The sequence below is a fragment of the Neolamprologus brichardi genome, chromosome 18 (genome assembly GCF_056152115.1).
Source record: "Neolamprologus brichardi isolate AB-2024 chromosome 18, ASM5615211v1, whole genome shotgun sequence".
In the NCBI taxonomy this organism is placed as follows: Eukaryota; Metazoa; Chordata; class Actinopteri; order Cichliformes; family Cichlidae; genus Neolamprologus; species Neolamprologus brichardi.
In genome coordinates this window covers 6,229,257-6,243,994 of record NC_142121.1, presented here as the reverse complement: position 1 = coordinate 6,243,994, position 14,738 = coordinate 6,229,257, and the positions used below count along the sequence as shown (strand labels likewise).

Genomic DNA, 14,738 nt, shown 5'->3' with positions numbered 1-14,738 from the left:
GGAGGATCCTTTTTAAGCCAATTCCTTCTTATGGCCTTTTTAGATGCGATCAACAGGATTTTAAAAATATATCTGTCCTTTTTTAGAATCAAATCTCTGAGTAGAAAATCCAGTAAGAAGATCCTGGGGTCCTTAGGGATGGCATAGGTCAGGGGTCGGCAACCTGCGGCTCTTTAGTCCTTATATTTTGTAGTTCTAAATTGGAAGATTATTGTGATATTAAAATATTAAAATAAAATTATATTTTATTATTTTTTCATCGCTCAAAATAAGCGTCACACTCGCGGAAGCCGGTTTACCTGCCAAAACGCCGTGCATTTATCGAGACTTTCAACCCCAGGTAGGCCAATTATGGATCTTGGATCCACATTATGTCAGCAGCTGTTCTCCACCGTGAACTATGTTAAAAACAAACACCGCTCACGCCTCACAGACGACAGCTTACAGTCCTGCGTAAAGATGAAAGTACAGCCCTGATTTGCAGACGCTGTGCGCAAAGGTCTTATTGTAAACATATCACGGCAGACCCGACGATGTTTGCATGAACACGCTTTTCAGCATCTCTTTATTGACCACTTTTCACACACGGTTGCTGTACGCATACAGCCGGCTGTAGCTTTTCAGCTCACAGCCCGACACACACCAACACAACAGCATAGATAGCACAGACGTTAAGGCGGCGAGGCGTGAAGGCAGGTGCCGCTCAGGTGCGTCCACCACACACATCAGCAGCATAGAGCTTTTTTTCCAATTATTTTTTTAAAAGTCAGGTCAAGGCTCCAAAAGCCCAAAGGAGATATAAGGGTGGCAGCTCACAACAGTTTTTGTTTGCTACATGGATCATTTTAGTTCAGCTTTCCTTTTGTTATATTTCTTTAAGAGTTAAAAATGTGTTAATTACATAAATAAAATGTAATTTTCTCTGTAGCACTTCATGGATTTCATAAGCAACACACCTTGTTCACACAAAGCATGAGGATAAAAAACAATATATACAGTGTTATCTTCATTTTAGATGTCAGAAAGTATTTGCGGCTCCCAGAGTTTTCTTTTGTGTGGAAACCAGGTCCAAATGGCTCTTTGGGTCTTAAAGGTTGCAGACCGCTGGCATAGGACATGATGTCATCTGTTAACTTGGATATACTGTCCCAAAATGAAGTCAGTTGTGTACACGTCCAAAAGATATGAGAGTGATTGGTGTTCGGGTGACCACACTGTCGCCAACATTTTTGCTGGTGTGCTTGAAATTTGTTAGTAATATGTGGAGTAATGAAGAATCTAAATAGAGTTTTCCGCACAGATTCCCTCCACCTTTTGGAACAAGTCGATGTTTGTTGTGTGGTGCACATATACTGTGTTGTTACCATTTTGTTTTTCTAGCCCTTTTGTAGAGTTTAGACACAGTTTTGGTGGAAGAACTCCCTTTTAACAGGAAGACATCTGCAGGGACGGGCTCAGAGAGAGAGCCATTAGCCACAAAGTGACAGAGAGCCGAATGAGAGGACCCCAAACAGAAGGAAGGACAGACTGAAGTGAAGCATCAGGGATAGACTTTGTTCCCCTAACTGTTACAATTAGTCCACATTACAACAGCTCGAAGTCAGTAAAACTGTAAAGAAGCTTCTAAAAATACAACAGAACCAGGCAAACTGTGAGATTTAAGTTTCTGTACCTGCTCAGCTGATCTCTGTTTACTTACATTCATCAGCTATGTTGGGATTTTATTTTTTTGCACAGTATCTGCCTCACTCTGCTCACAGCAGCTCACTGTTTGGTTTACACCAGCGGTCCCCATCCCCCGGGCCCATGGACCAGTCCATGAGTCATTTGGTAGCAGGCAGCGAGAGTTGAAGCTCGGGTGTTTTTCAGGGTTTTTAGCGTTATTTTTTAAATCTTTTTTATCGTTAACTCTGTTTGGGTCTTTTCCCGTGTGTTATGAATAAATCGTATTTCTTTGGTACCGCTACTGGTTTTATTTTGTTGTATTTAACCACGACAAGGCCGGTCCGTGAAAATATTGTCGGACATTAAACCGTCCCGTGGCGCAAAAAAGGCTGGGGGCCGCTGGTTTACACTACACAGCAGTCTCCTAAACGTGTGCAGAAACTTTAATGTCATGACTGAAAAATTAAAATTGAAAATATTGAAAATCAAAGAATTTGGCTGATAATTTAATCCAAAGGCTAATTATCATTAAGTGTATATAATTTATTAATAAACAACAAACATGAAAACAAGGAGACGAGAAAAATGTATTTTACGCCGATGCAGGAACATGTCAATCAAACCTTTTCATGTATGAATATAACGCTGGGGACAGCCACAGTTTGGGAAAACGCTGCAATAAACACGGCAAATGAGCTAAAAACATTCAGGATTTTGGCTCCTGAACATTTCAGAGATTAAGAGGTTCAACATGACAGCAGTGATATGATTGTTGAACCCACAGTTGGCATGTTGATTGTATTTAATTTGCCAGATCCGTTTCTGTTCACTCCCACATGTGTGTGTGTGTGTGGTCGCTGTTTTAGCAGCAGTACGTTTCAGACCTTGGCTCGTGTTTTATTGCTATTAAAAAAAGACCAAAGCTGAGAGGAAAGCAGGGGTTGTTTTTTTCGCCCCTCCATCAAAACAGATTTTCTTCTTTCAAACGCACCGTTTCCTTCTGACACCTCACACCGACCTAAATTAAAGCTGCAAGAGGAAATTTGCCTTTGGCTTGTTACGAGTAAAGCTTTCTTGGCTGCTACATGTGTCTGTTTTAAAAATGCACAGCTTTTTCCTCTAAAAATCGAGTTGTCTGCAATCAAAATCAATACGAGACTGCGCAGAATTAAGGTGCAATTAATTCGCCTTCTTTTCTTGGTGATGAGATTGATTTAATGGTGACTGAGGTGTCTGAGAGGCAGCAAATATTAAAAAGGGCCGGTGAGCAGAAAAAAAAAGAAAAAGGAGGAATCAATACTGACTGTGGCAGCACCGTTGACTTGCACCGATTTGCTTGCAGTGGACAGAGTCCCAGGAACTCGCTCCACAGACAGCTGCGCCTCCTTCGGCTTCACCTCTGTCACCTTCACCTCCCTGGAATAAAGAAACATGAGCCAACAGCATTAGGGTGGAATAATGAATTTAACATCATTTAGGAGGTCTGCAGTCCTCGAAACGCACATAATGGCTAAAGAAGTGATCAGTGCAACACGAAGAGGCAAACTGATGACTGTAATAAGACGAGATCTAATCAGAAAGCTCCTCCTAACCTTAATGTGGCCAACCTAATATTCAACTTAGCTTCTTGTGCAGCTCAGGACTTTGTTTTTTTTAGATCCTTCTGTGAAATCCCATCGTGTCCCCTTGTGTTGAAGCTTGAATTTAATTATCGCAAAGTGGACGACCTCAATCGAAGTGGTGGAGGAGCTCACAGTGACTCAAGATTGTGTTGTTGTCCTCTCCCGTGTTTTAAATTCGACCAAGCGATCTACAAACAGCTCAGCGTGCTGAAGAGACGACTTTGAACATGACACTGTCCAGATTTAAACAGGTAAGGTTAAAATTTTATGGGCCTGTTCCCAGAACTTTTTGATCACACCTCATCACACCTCATATATCAAAGGCGCACACAAAACTACGCATTAGCATGTTTATGTGAATACGCAGAAACCTTGAAACATAAAATAATGAGTAGATGACCCTCATAATCTCAAAGTGTTGGTGCAGGATAACTTTTTTCTTGCTCGATTATCGTTTCAGATAAAAGAAAAATAGAAGAAGAAGAAATTTCCAAACAGCAAATATGACTATAAGGTGTAAAGCAAAGGATGATGAAATAGACAAGCAATGTAATATGAGCTGGGATACCGGTTCTCACAGACCTAAGTTTAAAGAAACAAAGCCTTGGTAATATCTTAGGAGGACTCATTTTAAACCAATAGGAGTTCGGCAGATGTCCGTGTGTTGTGGTTTACACATCTGCTTAAGAAGCAAGCGAAAGGTCTCCGGTTTGCTCCCAGGAGGAGACACGAATCCCTTTGGGGAAAAGTATTCACTATAAAAATTCTGCCTTATAAAACATCCGGAGCTTCCCGCTGTGGCAACCCTCATGAATAAGGGAGCGGCTGAAAGTCGCTCCCTTATTCCCATTTCAGGGTGAGAGAATGAAGCCTAATGGTGCCACATGACTAAAATGTCCAAAATGACACATCTCATAGCTGTGAGAAACTGTCACTGTGCCATTGCAGGTATGGTGTGTGGCTGCCTTTCCAGTTCTGCAGTTAATACCCCTAATTTCCATTTTCTGTCACGTTTACTTCCTATAATGATCTGAAATAGGCTCACAAGCTTCCTGGAAAACGCTGCCTCTTTACCTGCGATGTCAGGCTGTTCTCGTGGGTGGATGGCACCTTTCCTGTCACGTCCTCTCTCTAAATCGTAGGCTATTATGTTACACGCTTTTCTTAACAGATACTAGAACCATTATGATAATTAATGACAGCATTTCAGTGAATGCTGTGTATGTTCGCAGCCTTATCTTCTACCCTACGGCTGTCAGTAAATGGCTTTCTACGTGCTGCAGTCAACAACATCTGAGTGCTACTTACGTTACTGGGAGGGAGGGAGCGGGACTGTGCGGCGTGCCAGGGGAAGGGGTCAGCGTCGAGGCGGGGGTCGTGGTCGGGGTGGTCGGCGAGGGCTGGAAGGTTGTGGCCATCGGGGACGTTGAGGACCGGAGAGGCTCTTTGGGACCCGCTGGGGAGAGAGTGCCTCCACTACTGGATTCAGCACTTACATTCTGCAGCGACATCAAACAAACAGCAAGCAGCAGAAATGACGTATTACAGCAAGTTCTTCTTATTAGCAGTAGGAGAAGTTCTTTACAGGTGAGCGTATATCAGTGTACAATGAAAAAGCAGGACCAGTAGCTAAAATCACAGTGTTGGTGGTGCCTTCCTAAAGCCTTTTTATACTTGTGCTGTTTTTCCATATCATAAAGAAATGCTAGATTAATGCTCCATATCGTGAGCCAACACACTCGAGAATCAGATTATTACTCTCAAGAGTCTCACCTCTATTTTGAGGAAGATTTACACACACACAAAAAAAAAAAAAGAGTTTTCCAACATATTTCAAGGTACGTCTGTGAAGGTTCTCAGTCATCCAGGTCATCGTAGTCTAAGGAGCTTGAAAAGTAAAAGTGTCTGGACTTCTTTAAGTTGTTTGAAGACGTTTCACCTCTCATCCGAGAGGCTTCTTCAGTTCTAAGGTCAAAGAGGCGGTGGCTTACAACACCAACTGTCTGCCATCTATAATCCAGTTTTAACATCCTGGGCCTTCTGACCTCAGGAAATCACAAGATAGGGCGGGGCCAGGTTTCACAATGAGTTTACCCGAAACCCTGGCTGATTGTGACCCACACCTGTTTTCACACCTTGGTGAAACACCTCATGTGATTAGGTAAAGGATCACTGGGGGTCCTTTGTCCCTCTTCCGGGTTAAAACTTAGAACTGAAGAAGCTTCTCGGATGAGAGGTGGAACGTCTTCAAGCAACTTAGAAGTCCAGACGCTTTTCTTTCCAAGCTCCTTAGCCTATTTAAAGGTATCGTTGCAGTTTAAACAGCCTGTTTTGTTTTTAGGAAGTGCCTGAGTCGAGTCACCATGAAATATCTGCGTGGCAGCCGCAATAAGAGCTGGATGATTTCTCTATTCTTTCTAACACTGGGGCACCTTTTATGAAACAATTCAAAATCACGCACCAAAACCATGCTGACCCTTCACAAAAACAAATCACCAACATGGCTGATGTGTGTTGTGTGTGAATTATTGTCATACTTTTATGCTGTGTGCTGAGTGGCAGCTTGTCATGGTCACTCCTGATTGTTTTTTCTTTAAGAAAATCGTATTTTTCTTTTGCACGCTCACTGCTCTCCTCACAAAAGTAAAACCGGCAAAATGGCGCTTCCTGGAGCAGGCGCTGTGATTATAACCTATTATTATCTTTGCTAACCAAGCACTTTACTGTATTATTTTTCGTTTATACCAGAAGATTTAATTTAATATAACAATGAACCTCCAGGGCTTATTGGAGTTTACATTTATTCCTACAGAATTTAACACACCGCTGACAAACCTGTAGCTCAGTTTGAGTTTAGCATCAGTTCCTACCCGTTCCTTGGAGTTTCCGACGACTACGCTGCTGGCCAGTCGGTTGTCAAAGACGTCGTCAGTTTTGAGCTGGCCGGCTGCTCCGGGCAGAGGAGGGAAGCTGGAGAGACCGAGCTCGAAGCTTGGAGATGGAGGTTTTGGGGGCGGAGGCGGCGACTGAGGCGTCACTCTCTACACAGAGGCAACAAAGAGTCAGGAAAAAAAACAATCTTCGATTCACTTTCAACATAACAAGTACTAATCTTGGTTTGCTTCCTTTAAACTGAATAAACTCACAGAAAAACTGGAATTTAAAGTTTGAAAAGAATCAGAATGACGAGGATAAAAATCAGTACTTACTGTAAACTTTTCGTCCCTCTTTTTCCTAGAAGCAGAAACATTTTTCCTTTAAGAAAAAGAACATCTCAATTTACAAACATCCGTTCTATCTAAAAACACCGACTTCACCTTAACACAATGTGAAGACTGAAAGATTTTAATAGGTTGGAACCAAAGACTAGTTTCACTAATTATGCATCTGACAGAACGTGAAACACGGCTACGATCTCCCCTTCTCTTCCTCAGAATCGTGATGGTACGAGGAGGTATGAAATGTCACCACTTCATCATTTTATCCAGATACATGCAAAACTTTTAGTAGCTGATTATTTTTGAGGAACAGCCAAAACAGGGCAAAAAAGATATAATTTCAGATCCCATTAAACACAGAGACAAGTAAACGTAAAGCCACCAGAACAGCTTCAAGTCCTCTAAAAGAAACTCGCTCATCTGCTGTTTTAATGGTGAGTCACTGTCGCTGGCAGCACGACATAAATGTTTCATTGGAGGATAAAGGTGATCACTCAGAACAGCTTTGGATAAGGTGTGGCCAAAAAGCTCCCAAACATTACCTCACTCAAATTTGGCTGATGCCCTGTTCAGTGTCATCATCTCTTAGTTTGTCCAGACAGCTTCCAACGCGGCTGCTATTCTTAGAAGTCTGTGCCCACTTGCACTCTTTGCTCTGCAATTCAGCCAGACGGCAACTCTTGCCTTTCGTTTTAAAGTGACGCAAAATCAGGATGGAGGTCGATCACTGGTGATGGGAGCCGGGTCTCCGTTTAAAGTTAGTTTGTAAGGCTGAACAGAGTGAGTCATGCGAGGAGTGAGATTCGCCTCGCTTTTAGTTTTTCCACTTTCACAAAAATTGAATCCAGTTGAGGAATTGTGCCAATCGTCAGCCTCGATAGGCGGGGATTGGTCCGACAGGGCCTCCACCTGGGCTGCTGCCCAACACAAAGTGCTGCGGACGCTGTACCACAACGAGCCGGTTGAGGTGGATGCTGAATGGAAGGTTGGCCAAATTTAAATAAGGCAAGGTTTTTAATTTTTAGAGCTCAATTTCCAAACATTTTGACCACACTTTGTACCGAATGTTTCCCCTAAGAGGACCAAAACTTCAGGAAATTTGTGGCGTCCCATTTCCAAAGACATTGTGTCCAAGAACAAAAGAAGAGAATCACCTGAGCCTGTTAGTTTACTCATGTTTTCACTTTAGGACCACATTCAAAGTGTCAGCGTGAACTGTTGAATTCCTCTCATAACACTTTGGAAACCTGCACTATCAGAGGGGAGTGGCAGAGTTATTGCTCTACACAAGTAAATGATCAGTGCCTGACCTTCCTCGGCCGATCCCCAGCGAGTAGTCTGTGGTTGCGGGCTCCGTTACTCGCCCCGTGCCCACAGTGTCCCTGCGAGGGAAGGCTGCAGTGGAGGGTAACCTGGTTCTGGGTTGGCTGGTGGGGAGTCGCGTTGGCGGGCTGCTGCGAGCCCCATTGAGCCTCTCGCTGGGAAAGCCGGCAAAGAGGCTCGGGCTGTCCAGTAGCCCAGTGCTGCGATCCGCTGTGGGGATGGTCGGCCTCAGGTGAGGTTTGCTGTGATTCCTGCAGAAAAGGAAAACCTTGTGAGCCCATGTGAGCATTAAAACTTGGGTTTAAAGTAAATAATCGAACCCTGGGCCTACAATAAACTCATTCTGTGAAGGACCCCGCAAGTGACAGGTAAAACCAGATGGTGAGATTTGATTTTTGTGTTTCACCTTCAGCCTTTGGAGGAGTAAATATCTACAAACTCAGTGAAACTGGAAGTGGATAAATTATTTAGATACAATCATTTCCCATATGCTGATGGTTTATTTACGAAATTCAAAAGGAACTGATTTTCTGAGATTTTAGCCGCACAACCATCTCTGGGGTTTACAGAGAATGAAAAACAGCACTCATCCAGTGAGCAGCAGCTCTATGATCGAAAATGCCTCGTTGATGTCAGAGCAGAGTGGCCAGACGGCTTCAAGCTAACAGGAAGACGACCTGAACTCAAAAAGCCACTCATTACAACTAAAGTACGCAGAATCAACAACTCCTCAAGCCTCGAAACAGAAGAGCTAAAGCAGCAGAAGACGACACCTGGTGCCACTCCTGTCGGCTAAAAACAGAAAACTCACGTGGGCTCACCAAAACTGGACAACAGAAGACAACTTCACAGACTTTTACCCCATTAAATTCATATTGTCACAAATCCTTAATTTAAAAACAACCTCAAAACTTTGCTAAGCAGGTAAATAATAATCATATGGTTAATCTGTCAATCACCCCTGGGATTACAAATAAGTAAAAACAAATGTTTTATGTTCTATGTTCGGTTTGTTTAAACACACATGGCCACACAGCTGTGTGTCATACACACAACATCAGTGGGTGAACAGCTGATCACACCCTGTGTGAGGGTGATGGAGATGTGCTGGGACGACTGAGGAACTTCCAGTGTGTTTACATGTGGAGAAAGGTGAGATGCTGCCCATTTACCTGGATGTATTATCCCAACAGCAACATTAACTACATTGTTGCACTGAACTATAACAAACCTGTTCCTGGGCGAGTAGTGTCTGACAGTGAGGGGCGACGTCGCTGGTTTGAAACTGTGGGATGTAAATCCGTTGATGAACTGGTTGTTGTGAAATGGAGTAACCTGGAGACAGAAAAACAGTTAAATAAGATGCATTTAAGTAACAAATTATTAAGCTCGTTGTGACTTTTGAACTTAATGTTTTCTAATGTAGTTGTTGATATTGTGTGTTTATAAAAAGTGTTTTAAAAATGTGAAAGTGGCTCTAAACCTATTAATGCTTCATAGCACCAATTTAAACAGTTTATATTTAATAAAGGAGCCACTACAGAAAGCACAGTGTATTATTCAGACCATTAAACACAAGTAACTAAATTTAATCCTGGTGCTGATTTAATCTTAAATCCCAAAAAAATTGTGAATTTACCGTTTTTAATACACAACCGTTTTGACGTCTTCTTTCCCAAATCCAATAAGTACACAGTAACTCATTCTTACCAGCGCGGGGTCGATGAAGCTGTGTGTGGCCGACCAGGCCTGCGGCGTGATGAGGCTGTATAACGGGAATTGCTGCTGGGGGCTGTAAACCGGCGGGATGTAGTAGGATGTGTAGCGCTGCTGAGCGTACGGGTTCACCTCCACCGGCCGGTACCCGTTCTTTGGTATGAAAGTGTTGATAGCGATTGCCTTCGCCTTTATCCTCGCCTGGTAGAAAGAGCCCGAACAGAGAGAGAAATTAGCCCCAGCGCCCAAAAGAGGGATCAATATTATAACTAACTGCTAATACAGGTGAGGAAAAAATACAAATAAAAAATAAATTTCTCAACCATCTTCACAAAATTTGTTTGTTTCATCGGTTGTTAATAAATATTCAAGTGTACCATGAGCTTAGAGGTAATGATCAACTTTTTTCAGCCAAATCTAAAAAAGTGTTTAAGTACAGAGGAACGCAACTTACATTTACACGCTTCATGTGTTCTTAACCCTTTAAGACCTACCATAGAACCAAGTCTGCCAGAGCTTATATTATATTTTTACATGCTGTGGAGCCATTTATGGGAGCATTTCAATTTGCTATACATCAATACAATATATTACATTATAGCCCAGATTTTAATAATATGTCTGCATTAAGTGCATAGTAATTACATAAATTGCAAAAAAGTGCAATAAACTACAAAAAAATTGAAAATCGTTTTTGTTTTTTTAACATATATTTCTAGTTAGAGAAATTTAAGAGGCTTATCCCTCAAAACTGTAAATACAAAAAAGTTGCACAAACTAGTTTCCCACCACAGGAAATTTATTTTGAGTGTCTTCATAGTTTTATTTTTGAAATACACCAATTTTTATACACTGCAGGAAAAACGAAAATAAATATTATGATGCAAATTTGCAAAAAAGCAGCATATGCATCAAAATAAACTATTTCCAGCAGTGCAATATGAGTCCTAAGCATCCCAGAAACAACACAGAAAGTCATAAAGTCAAACATAACTTTTCAAAACACCAGTATAGGCTCATGAGGCCCTGATGGTAAAAAAAAACTACATTTCCGCGAAAATGACGTCACTTCCAGTTTCGGCCAGGTCATGGTGGACATGCGATAGTTCACGCTGACGTCTATTTCAACGTAGGAAGTGTTACAAACAGCTGATCGGATGGCAAAGCATGTTTCTGGAATATTATGTTTTTGTTGCTGCAAGTGCTTTTTATGCAGTTTTTGCAAAGCTATATGTGGAAGGAAACTGTGACCGAGGACAAGCTGATGGCATAAGATGTAAGAACAACTCCTCCAGTTTCATATGCAAAAAAAATTATTGCTCTAGCTCACGTGGTTGCAGAGCTACAGGGATTTAAAAATAGTTGCGCAAAACAGAGCGTGCCCGCTCCGACCGGCTTTAAAGGGTTAAATAACAAGCAGACCTCTGAATGAACCCCTTAAGCAAAAATCTGTGATTTGTGAGCTGTCTACAAAAAAGTTGGATGTGTGCTTCTCTGCTGATTCATTATGCATGACAGGGGATAATATTTGACTTTTGAGACCACACTCATGAACAGAAGTGGTTTGAATATAGCTCAAAATGCATAAACTGACAGTGACGAGAGCCTGAAATCACCACTAGCAGGGTGCATCTGGTACTGGATATGCTGGTCTCCGCTTGAAACCAGGATGTTAAAAACACGAACAGTTCTCGAGCATCTTTTGATTTGCAAACTGTTTTCTTTCCAACTCAACCTCAAACCAATAAAATGTGAGCCTACCTTTATTGGCTTCCCTTGGAAGGTCTTCACTTCCTCACGGAGATATTGATATGCCTTTAAAACAAAGGAAACGCGGCACAGCATTAGTGACTTAAAACACACAAAGTTCACTGATAACTTTGATGCTTAAACTGAGATTTAAATACTAGTATAAATTACTAATGAAATCAAAACTGAATGAATGCATGAAAGTAACTGTCCACATGTACGGATACCTGCTGTGCATCTGCTTCTGATTCAAAAGTGATGAACCAGTTGTCATTGTAGGCAAATTCACAGTTGATAAACTTGGGTAAGTTGTCCCCCTTAAAAAGAGCCTCGACCTCCTGCAAAACAAGAGAAACTCATTTCATTCCACTGTTTCACTACAGATCTGCTGCAACCCCGGTGGCCCAGGCTGGGCCCAAGCGTTAGGACACGAACCTTACAACTATTTCTTAGAAAGTCTAGTAGCTTTCTGATACTGTTCGCTCCTTTAACACATAAAAAAAGCCAGCAAGCCTATGAAAAAATAATAATGAAGATCTATTCGTTTGTCTCAATTACAGATAACAGTTTAAAAAGTGGACATAACCACCATGTTGCCTTACATGTTTATATATAGAATCTGCAATCAGAACAGCTGCCCCCTGCTGGTCATAAGACGGCAGGTTTGAGGCGCTTTGTATAGAGATTGAAAATGTGACGTCATTCAAGGGTAAAACCACAAAGAATTCTGGGAACTCGTGGCAAGAGGTACTAGCGCACGCAGGCTTTCAATTGAAATCAGTTACACAGCGATAAAAAGAAACAAAAAAATGGCAAGAAGCTGTTGTATTATTAACTGCAATAGCCGGTCGCATGACAGCCACGGGAAGCCGACGGGTAAAGAGATCGTTTTTTTTTATCGGATTACGTCGTTGAAGAGAAATTATTCGAGCCACGTTTCTGAAGTAAAAAGAGGCGACGGATGGCCTGGATTGCAGCCATTCAAAGACCAAATATAACGTCCCAGAACATCCAGCTCACAGGTTAGTCTGCTCCAAACATTTCCACAAAGGTCAGTCTTCTGTTGTAGTTAATACGTCATTTTTCTTAACATAATTGGTGATATAGGTTACAAGCAAGTCTGGCGCTGAACAGAAATTGTGGCGCTATGCTCCTTTGTTTATTGTGCATAAATAGTGAATTGTCCTGACACAATATTGTGTTTCGCTTCTGTTATTACCATGGTACATTGACAAAAACATATACTTTTATTCACAGGATAAAACAGGTTTTTTTGTATCACTAATTGCCCAGTACGATTACAGCATACAGTATTATTGTCACTGCTACATTTCTGTAATGCGAACCAGAAATTATTTCCATTACTAATTAATTACCGTTGAGTTTAAAGGTCCTATTAATAAACGGTTAACGAATGTGTATTTATGAAGACGATTTGTGAGACTGGTAAACTTATGATACGTACGATGGTCTTTCGTTCTACACGGTGCATTTCAAGGTCCTGTACCCATCCGTGGGTAAACTGTACCTGGGCTTGTTGCAGTGACCTGAAGTTACTAAACTTCATGAGTGTATGCACTCACTCCAAGAACGTATAATTATAAATATGAGCGTGGTGAAAGTTGGGCAGCACGCTAACGTCTTTGTCCACTCTGTGTGCTCGTAAGGGTATAAACCTTTCACTCCTTTGATTTTTTTCTCGTATCTTTTCTTTAACTTTTCATCAAGTCTGTCTTTGTACGGTCCGGCATTGTTCTCCTTCGTTTTGTACATAACTTTTTTGGGGGGCAAAGAAAAAGCAAGAAGGTATTGGAACCGGAGAATGAACGTTTTGCGGTGCTGCAAATGCTTGCATTTGATGTGGTACTTGGATTGTTTTGCCACGAGTTACCGGCATGCAATGCGCGAAAGTCACGTGGTCTGTCAATCTCTATTGACGTCACGCTTCAGACCTGGAAGCTTCCTCCATCTGTCATTATTGTCTAATGGCAGATTAGATCAGTCTTTGCTATATGTGAATGATGTCATTGGTGGCCTCTTGTTGGCACAGCCTGCACCGTGGGAAATAAACTACACAAGTGCTGTATTAGTTTAACCTGAAGCAGCTTCATTCAAAATTATACCTCGAAGCAGAGAATGTGTCCGATATTAAGGCTATTTTCCATTTTCCAACTGGTTCTTCAAGCAGCCAGATTCACCTTCTGGTTTTGTTTTGTCATTATTATTATTATTATTAATAAACTCCACAGAGTACTAGTTTACACATTCTCTTAACAAGCAAAACAAACCCCCCTTTTTTTTTAGCTGCGTCATGAAGTGCATCACGGAGAGCTGCACTACTGGGCACTACTACCCCTTGTTGCTTCTAGAGATGCTTATAATTTTTGGCTGTTTGATGAATTTACTTCATATCTGCCATAAAGACATCAGGAGACACTACAAGCATGTTTTCCAATTTCTTCTCTCTGTGGGTGCAAAAAGCTTTAAAGAAGCCTTCACAAATTCCCGCAGGTTAAACTGGACCAAAGGTACATTATTACATTTAATACTCGTAAGATTTAGACTACAAACAACCCATAATTGAATAAGCTGCAGAAAACCGCGTTTCGCTGCTACTCTCTCTATATTTCACAACTAAATATGATGCGCTGAGCAAAATAACTAGTGTACTTTCCAGTATTAAGGAAATATGGGGAATGATGTGATAGAAAAACATTGTTTATATGAGCAGATCTGTTTGACGTGGACTTTCTGCGGAGCTGAAAATGCACTGCTGTGATAACAGTCATTAGCTCGGAGTCAGCTGAACTGAAAATGTTCTGTCGGGCTGGGGTAGATAAGCGAGTTACTGATATCACACAAGACTCTGCAAATGTTTTACCTTCACTGCTCGACGGGAAAATGTTTCTCAATAACCTCAAAATGCTCAAAATGTGTGGTTTGTGGTGCTTGCTGGGAAAGGACGGGTCCTGACTGGATAAAATCCCGACTTTGCATTTTGGAAAAGTGAGGTGTCTACCTTAAATGTCTACTCTCTGGTCTCCTTCAGAGTCATACCACCTTGTTATCATGGTTTAATTAGCTTAATGTGTAACAGTGACAGCATTCTGCAGACTCCGCTTTAAGCATAACAGAGATTGATTTAAAAAATATCCAAGAACGTGACATAAAACAAGGATACATGTAGAGTTACCTGTTCAGGCACATATGATAACTAAAAACTAATAATTATGGTGACTGAGGCATAAGAATTCACTATATTAAGTTATGCATTCTAACAGAAACATTAAATAATTCAGAGTCTGTCGACTTCATCCATGTTTAAACTTCATTAGCTGAATATTTTCCCCTGAATTCAGAAATGAGTAAAATATTCAAGAAGAACTAAATTTAATTAACTAAAAGTAAACATTTATCTACTTGCATTTCTATTTACATTCCCAGT

General features: G+C 41.3%; 1 protein-coding gene across 5 annotated transcripts in view; it reads right to left on the bottom strand.

Moving 5' to 3' along the window:
* larp4b (La ribonucleoprotein 4B) overlaps positions 1 to 14,738 on the bottom strand; it is a 62,646-nt gene that overhangs the window by 6,266 nt on the left and 41,642 nt on the right. For 3 of the 5 annotated variants that reach the window (XM_087832080.1, XM_087832082.1, XM_087832085.1), the window contains 9 exons: positions 11,521 to 11,631; positions 11,306 to 11,359; positions 9,539 to 9,745; positions 9,060 to 9,163; positions 7,816 to 8,079; positions 6,497 to 6,542; positions 6,158 to 6,328; positions 4,596 to 4,786; positions 2,970 to 3,081 (listed from right to left, as the gene is read on the bottom strand). In XM_087832080.1, the coding sequence (XP_087688206.1) occupies positions 2,970 to 3,081; positions 4,596 to 4,786; positions 6,158 to 6,328; positions 6,497 to 6,542; positions 7,816 to 8,079; positions 9,060 to 9,163; positions 9,539 to 9,745; positions 11,306 to 11,359; positions 11,521 to 11,631 (1,260 nt within the window). The remainder of the gene's footprint in view (positions 1 to 2,969; positions 3,082 to 4,595; positions 4,787 to 6,157; positions 6,329 to 6,496; positions 6,543 to 7,815; positions 8,080 to 9,059; positions 9,164 to 9,538; positions 9,746 to 11,305; positions 11,360 to 11,520; positions 11,632 to 14,738) is intronic. The other 2 variants (XM_087832081.1, XM_087832083.1) reach the window with 2 other exon arrangements.